At 38.4% G+C, this 7,403-nt stretch overlaps 1 protein-coding gene across 1 annotated transcript; it reads left to right on the top strand.

Moving 5' to 3' along the window:
* Window positions 1–446: 446 nt before the first annotated feature.
* On the top strand, window positions 447–7,253 carry LOC115365388 (D-amino-acid oxidase). Its single transcript, XM_030060367.1, has 11 exons — window positions 447–496; window positions 920–1,115; window positions 1,237–1,351; window positions 1,809–1,885; window positions 2,051–2,116; window positions 3,421–3,475; window positions 4,164–4,268; window positions 4,378–4,460; window positions 4,740–4,857; window positions 5,281–5,379; window positions 5,793–7,253. Exons 2-11 carry the CDS (start codon window positions 922–924, stop codon window positions 5,916–5,918), a joined length of 1,038 nt encoding a protein of 345 aa, XP_029916227.1. The 5' UTR covers window positions 447–496; window positions 920–921; the 3' UTR covers window positions 5,919–7,253.
* Window positions 7,254–7,403: the final 150 nt, after the last annotated feature.

Raw genomic sequence — 7,403 nt, 5'->3', positions numbered from 1 at the left:
CAAAAAAAAAAAAAAAAAAAGAAAAGAAAAGAAAAGAAAAAAAAATATCCACAAAAATATATTCTAGTCATTTTATAGCTTAATCAAATGAAATGGAGAGAAGTAATCAAAATTTTGATTTGCTTTTGCTGTATCCGTAAAATTTCTTGATAGAAAAACTATTAATAGCCATTCAAAGTAAAATTATCAACACAACCTCTCCTATGACATCTAAATTTTATATATTTGAATGAATATGATTATTCGCAAACAAGAAATAACAAGTGAAAATATGTAAAAAAAAAAAAAAAAAAAAAAAAAAAAAAAAAATCTGGTATTGTTGAATACATGTTGAAGGACCACTTGCAATACCTTCACGGACCAGCGGAGGGGGCGCGGACCATCGATTGACAACCCCTGCACCATGTGACAGACGGAAACACTCAGCCACACGGCTGAGACCAAGTCCACCAATACAGTTCTGTTACAGGACGGCAACGAAACTCTCAAGTCGAAGGTAAACGCAAAACTTTTGGGAACTTGTGCAGATAAAAGTTTTGGACAGGATCGTTTAGATGCTGCTCCAGCAACAGACTTTTACTTTTACTTACTAATGCTCCACCGCAGATAGCCAACTATGTTTGTCTATTACTTTAAACGACCATACAAAGTTACTCGTTCGTAAGTTGTCTTATATGCAAAGTTAATAGAATTAAAAAGACTTATTAATCTATCAAGTCCACTACTCTATTCAATTTCTAGACCTCTATTCTATTACTAGACTGCACATTTTTACTCAGTGGTAGAGTATTATTCATTGGCTTAATTCACTTCTACCTAAGATAATACTCCTGAGTAATTTCCATAGAACAAGAGTGGCATGGTAGTATTGAATTGAATTTAAGATTTATGGACAAATTCTAGTCTCTTATTTATTCAGACATGCGAGTAGCAGTGATTGGAGCTGGAGTCATTGGCCTGTCCACGGCTCAGAGCATATATGAGCAGTACCACTCAGTTGTCAGCCCCCTGACCGTTGAGGTGTATGCAGACTGTTTCACTCCACTGACCACCAGTGATGGAGCCGCAGGTTTCTGGCAGCCATACCTCTATGACAAAGGCAACATTCAGGAGACGTAAGTGCACTGTCCTTCACTTTAAATACCCTGCAGAGTGCATGCAAAACTATTTTTTGATTTTCCTCTCTAACAACAAACACTGACCACCAGTTTCATGCTGTATTTTGCTCATCTTCAGAAAATGGAATAAAGAGACATTTGACTACTTGCTGAGCTTCCTCAGTTCACCAGACTCAGTAAAAATGGGTATATTTCTACAATCGGGCTACAACCTGTGCAGCGAGCCTGCACCAGTGAGTAGTGCTGTGTTTTTGGAAAATCAGTGTTCACCATCTAAGATAAGACTGTACTGTTTTACTGGAGTAGAGGGTCATTACAAACAAGGGCAAAGGTACTCTGCAATGAAAAACGTAGTTGAACTATAACTGTAGATTATGGATTTTGGTGGCTGGTACACAATTACCATGCTATCTCAAATGATTTGCCCATATCTTTACAATGTCCTAGTACAATTACCATCATACAATGGCTATGTGCTGTAAACAGTGCCCCTTGGCATTCAACCCAATGAATAGGGTGCTCTGTTCAGCTTTACAAGGAATGGGTGCCTGGAATAGCTGGGTGAAAAGTAAACACAGAGGTTATGCTGAACATTGGGTTTGACAGCTCAGGGATTAATGAGGATTAGCCAAGACAGATTTAGAAAATAATTGATGCTATATCATACCCAATGACTTTGTTTTATTGTAGGACCCTTCATTCAAAGATATTGTCCTGGGCTTCAGACATCTCACAAAGCGAGAGCTGCAGATGTTCCCTGGATACAGGTACATATGTTACTGTCTAAACTGTCATGAAAGCAGTGGAGACTCTGACAAAAAAAAATAATGAATGTATAGCTGAAAAGATATATGAATAGATGGAAGAGCATCTGACCCTCTGTCACATTTTAACCCACATTTGTTTCCCTTCTAACATGGTCAACACTCAAGCTATGGGTGGTTCAACACTGCTCTCATGCTGGAGGGAAAAAGCTACTTACCTTGGCTGATGGACTGGTAGGTAATTTACATGTGAAGTAAGTGATTTCCCATGCATCCACCCAAAGGGCAGATCACATGATGTAAAACATAATGTGTGTATATGACAGAGCAAAGCTTAAAATCCAATTCCCTTAGAGGGATCATGCAAGTTTCATTTTATCATCAAAAATGAAGGTTTCGGCTGTTTAGGCTAATAGTTTTGATATATCAGAGTAGTGCTGCGCGGTATACACGGTATGACGGTAGAAACGATATAAATTGAGCCATGGTAGAGATTTGTGCTCTACCGTGGTATCGTCGATCATGGAATTGCGGAATCGCGGAATTAGCCAAATAAAACGGAATCTATTTTTAACTCGGAATTTGACATAATAACACCTGCACCGGCATCGCACAAGCCAAAAGGCAGAGAAACTCTCCAGCTACAGCAGCGCACTGACATAGATTGTGTAACAAAGCGAAGAGGTGCCACTCTGCTGTAGTTTCACTGGCTAACAGCAGCACACTGGCTTAGCTTGTCTATTTATAGAAGATGTATCACTTCGGCTTATTTTTCATATTCAGTCTGTGTTATCACAGGCATACTACTGCTCATTCATTGGTAGTTGAATTGTTAGGTCTGTTTGATAAGTAATTTACATTTTTAAAACAAATAATAATTTAACATATTGTTAAATTATTGGAGTCAAGCTTACTGGTAAACATCTACTCCTGCAAGATAATTTATTATGTTCTACAACTCATAAACATTCACTAACACTACATACCGAGTGTTTGAGCAATATATCTCCTCTGTGCTACAAAAGATCCGTCGTAACCCCCCAAAGTCCTCTAGTCCAAAATTTTGCACTTTGGACTAGATGAACCAAAGTTCAGTGTTTATGTTTGCAGCTAATTTTAAATATTAAACCAAATGTTCTGTGACACTTTTTGCACAAGAGAACTGTTTACAATATTCACTTTATTTTTGTGAGAATTTTTGTACTTCTACCTCTCTTGTTCTTTGGACAATAAATGCTCAAAAAATTACATTATATCTTTGCTTTTTTTGTTGTTACTGTTTTTAAAACAATTTAGCCTTGCAAAGGGTCTAAAAAACCCATTTAGAAACACTTCCATGATAAGTTTTACACTGCAACATTTATACCACGATATATACCGTTACCGTGAGGGATGCAATTTATACCGTGATATAAATTTTTGGTCATATCGCCCAGCACTATATCAGAGGCACTTTGTCAGAAGTGAAAAATGAATAATGCCTCCTCAGGAATGTTTTTACCGCTCATAATGTACATCTAGTATTGTACTGATTGCAGGTTGCAGAAGAGGGGTGTGAAATTTTACCAGAGGAAAATAGAATCTTTCAAGGAGGTTGGTTGTGGCTTCTCAATCTTTTGCTTTTATTTATATTTTGATGTTTTGTATTGTATTTTAGAAATGTTGTTTTTGATTTGATTTGATTTATTTATTTGCAGAGAGACAATGCAAGTTAATGAACAAACACCATATATGAGTACAAGATTATAGAAATAGTGTTGTAAACAAGCCAGGTTGTAGCCAAAGGCTAATTTCCACCTGTAGTCCCTGGTAAGATGTTCCCTGAAAGTAAAAAAGTACTAATCTAAAAACATAGTCCATATATCTAAGTAAGGTAACATGACACATCTCACAAGTTACAATAGGGCCTAGGCTAATACAGTACAATACAAAACAGTACAGCAGTACTAGACAAATATGACATTTAACCTATAGAGCCTATCAGTAACTATAATAAGTTGGAGGTTTTGCTATAACCCAATTCAAAATACATGTTGATGGAGGCCTACACTATCAGCCTTAAATCTAAGTTAAAAGTACACCACATACGTTTAGGAGTGTGCACACATCTGATTCGATAGAAGCCGTGTATACCCAGCCTGTAGTGACTTATATAGCCCAGAGACTTGTAATTTCCATTTACCTCAAGAAAGACATAGAAAGTCAACATGTTATTGTTTCACTTCTTAAAAAAAAAAGGAAAAAGGTTTCTCACCTTCTTGTCTTGCTCCTCTATACTTAGCTGGCACAAAGTGGGGCAGACGTCATAATAAACTGCACCGGAATGAGATCTGGGTATCTCCAGCCTGATCCTGACCTCAAACCAGGCCGGGGGCAGATAGTGAAGGTGAGGGTGGAAAGGTCAATATGTCTGCTCATTGCTTATTGCTTATTTATCTGACTGTAACAGCACAATCAAAATCCCTGTTGTGCATCTCTATTCCACTGTATCTCAGGTGGATGCACCATGGCTGAAGCACTGGATTATAACCCACAATTTTGACGCAGGAGTCTACAATTCACCATACATTATTCCAGGGTATGCCTGAACACAGTCGAGTGATTAATACTGAATTTATTTACTTATGTATTTATTTAAATTTTCGTACTTATGTATTTATTCATTTATTTTAACTTTTCTTTTTTCTTTTTTATGTCCACATTCTCCTTAGCAATGTGGCAGTGGTTGTGCTCTGGTGTCCCACTGCCAGTCTGCTCGCTTGTATCACAGAGTGTGTTTTGATTGTGCAGTGTACTAATTTTGTAGTCCCAAACCCCAAATAGTGTTTATGAGCCAGCAGTGCCTGTGTGTGTACAGGAGTCGCTCAGTGACAGTTGGAGGGGTTTTCCAGCTGGGGAACTGGAGTGAACAGAACAACTCCACCGACCACAAGAACATCTGGGAGAACGCTTGCAAGCTTGAACCTAGTCTCAAGGTGAGAGGATAGTCATTGAAATGTTGCTTGTTTTATAAGAGTCCATTAAAATATTCTGTGTTTCAGCAGGAATACATTATTTTTCAAAGACATCTCTCTGGTTTTGAGGTGTTTATTTAAGTAAATTTGATGTAGTCAGAAATCCCAAAACATGCCACCTTATTAGTTACTTTCAAGGTAACAGAATGACCAGACCAGCTGCTGGACTTGCATTAACTTGGAGGAGCTACTTTAGTTGTTAGCTAATTACATTGAGTTTTAGATAAGTAAATGTAGTAGTTTTGTTACATTAATTTGCCCAACATCTCTAGCCACTCTAGCTAAGACACCTTGTGTTACAGTGTCTTCAGTTCTTTCTGTATGTAAATCATAATGTATGCAACTCGTTTCAATCACATCTACATTGTTGCTGTCTGACCGCAGCACGCCAGGATCATTGAGGACTGGTCAGGCCTCAGACCTGTTCGCAGCAAAGTGAGAGTGGAGAGGGAGAGCATAAAGTTTGGGCCAACGGAAATAGAGGTAAAGTACCAAAGTTGATTAATGGACTAGATGTTAAAGTCCCCATGTGATCCCCTCACTTGACTTCTACTTCCTGTTAAACAGTGCATTTCAAATAGTGACATCATCTTGCACAAGTGGGTGTAAATTAAAATTTCAACCAATGAAACCTTCACAAATCGTTAAACATTCTCTCTCATCCACCTGTCCCCTCTAATAAAATTGTGTTTCTCTCCCAAACTGATATCCTAATGGTTTGTGAATGATCCTTCCCTGTACTATATCCCGCCCAAACATCCTGTTTCAACCGGAAACCCATAAAATCAAGAAAGAGTCCATTTCATGAGGTCTTTATTGTTGTTTCTGTTGATTCTGATATAATCTTATAGAAGTGAATGTGGCACAGTGTTGTAACATCATGGCTTTTCATTCAGGTGATACACAACTACGGCCACGGAGGTTTTGGACTCACCATTCACCGTGGCTGTGCCCAGGAAGCAGCAAGGCTCTTCGGTCAGATCGTCAGGGAAAAAGGCAGAGGTTCAAAAGCGCGCTTGTAAACCTTGGCCACACATCATACTCACGGTGCTTTCATATTTTTAACTGATAATACACTCTATGAGATAGCATCCATGCTGTTCAAAGTGGGGGCTTCCCAGGCAGGGCAGTTGCTAGGAATTCTGGGCCCCCTGAAAGAATGTCGGTGTGGGCCCCTCTACCCCATACCCCACTTTTTTAACTGTGTGTGGGCCCTAGTGGGATGTGGGCCCTTAGAATTGTCATCACCTTTCCCCCCTATATGACGGCACTGTTCCCTGGGGTTCTTCACAGTCTTCCAGGAGGACATCAGCAAAATGAGGAGTAGTTTAATTGCACTATAATTTAATTCCTTACAAATTAATGCTATACAAAAATAAATGTATGAGTGATTATTTTAAGACATTTTAATATGTTTTAATCTCACCACTCAGTGTGAATGAAATATCTACAGACAGTTAAATATTTAACACAAAACAAAATATATTTTCATATCACAGTATTAGGGCAAAATAATTTCAACTGGACGTCTGTGACTTAATGAAAGTCAGTTTGGGAGATCCAGAATATGAAAAAATTGAAAACCCCTACACAAGCCTGTTAAAAGTCAGATTAACTGGATAGTTAGTATCGTGTGTCTATAGGACATTTACATCAGTATAACCCATGGCATATGTAACCAGTATGTGGAGACACTTCTGATAATCCTTATTATTCCTGATAAATAATTTCTGTCATGGATGGTAATTGTTGGAGCCAAATGTTTGATTTATGTTTTGATTAATATTTTATTTTATCTGGTTTACTATTTACCTGATTAATTATGAGATATGAGCATGAAATATTTGGGTTTGAATTATGAGTTGAATTGATAATAATTATGAAGTTGTGAAATTATGGCTAATTTTGATTATTAGAAGCTGACATAGCTGTGCATGATCGATGCCTATTCTTACCTCCGCCTCCTCTTTATAGACAGGTGACTGCAGCACCTGGGTTATTAGGGTTGGCTACTGGGGCTGGCAGAGCTCTCGATGTGAGGCACGCAACCATACAGTTTTAGACCGCTGCTAAGCATTGTTTGTTTAATTGGGTGGAAAAGAGGGTAATCAACGGATTTGATCTGTCTGTCACTCCATGCTGCAGTAAGAAGTCTAAATTTTTTGGAAATAAATATCTTGAGCCAGAGGAGAAGTGTTTGGATGTCATGGTCACTTAAAAACAATAGCGCTGGAGCGCGTCTGACACGGATGCATGTAACCGAGAACCAAGAGCATCTTTTATAAGAAAAGATCGCGCTGACAGTAATGGTCTTTTTTAGAGGTTTCAGTTTCAGAGGTTTTAGGGCAGGTCATAGTACAGAAACTGCACCCCTTAAGGTTTTAAATGATGTAGCAGCTGAATGTGATCAACTCACTCTATCACTCCTGTTGGATCTGTCTGCAGCTTTTGACCCAGTTGATCATAGTATTTTAATTGGGTGGGTGGGTGTGGGAATGTGGATTTAC

The sequence above is a fragment of the Myripristis murdjan genome, chromosome 9 (assembly GCF_902150065.1).
Source record: "Myripristis murdjan chromosome 9, fMyrMur1.1, whole genome shotgun sequence".
Classification (NCBI taxonomy): Eukaryota; Metazoa; Chordata; class Actinopteri; order Holocentriformes; family Holocentridae; genus Myripristis; species Myripristis murdjan.
Note: the sequence above shows the minus strand (reverse complement) of the source record. Positions and strands in the feature narration are given on the sequence as shown.

Excerpts from the sequence above, each read along its gene's own strand:
- LOC115365388 (XM_030060367.1), top strand. The coding sequence starts at position 922 with ATGCGAGTAGCAGTGATTGGAGCTGGAGTCATTGGCCTGTCCACGGCT. Across the intron at positions 1,352-1,808 it reads TGTGCAGCGAGCCTGCACCA|GACCCTTCATTCAAAGATAT; the intron begins GTGAGTAGTGCT and ends GTTTTATTGTAG. Across the intron at positions 5,380-5,792 it reads TTGGGCCAACGGAAATAGAG|GTGATACACAACTACGGCCA; the intron begins GTAAAGTACCAA and ends CTTTTCATTCAG.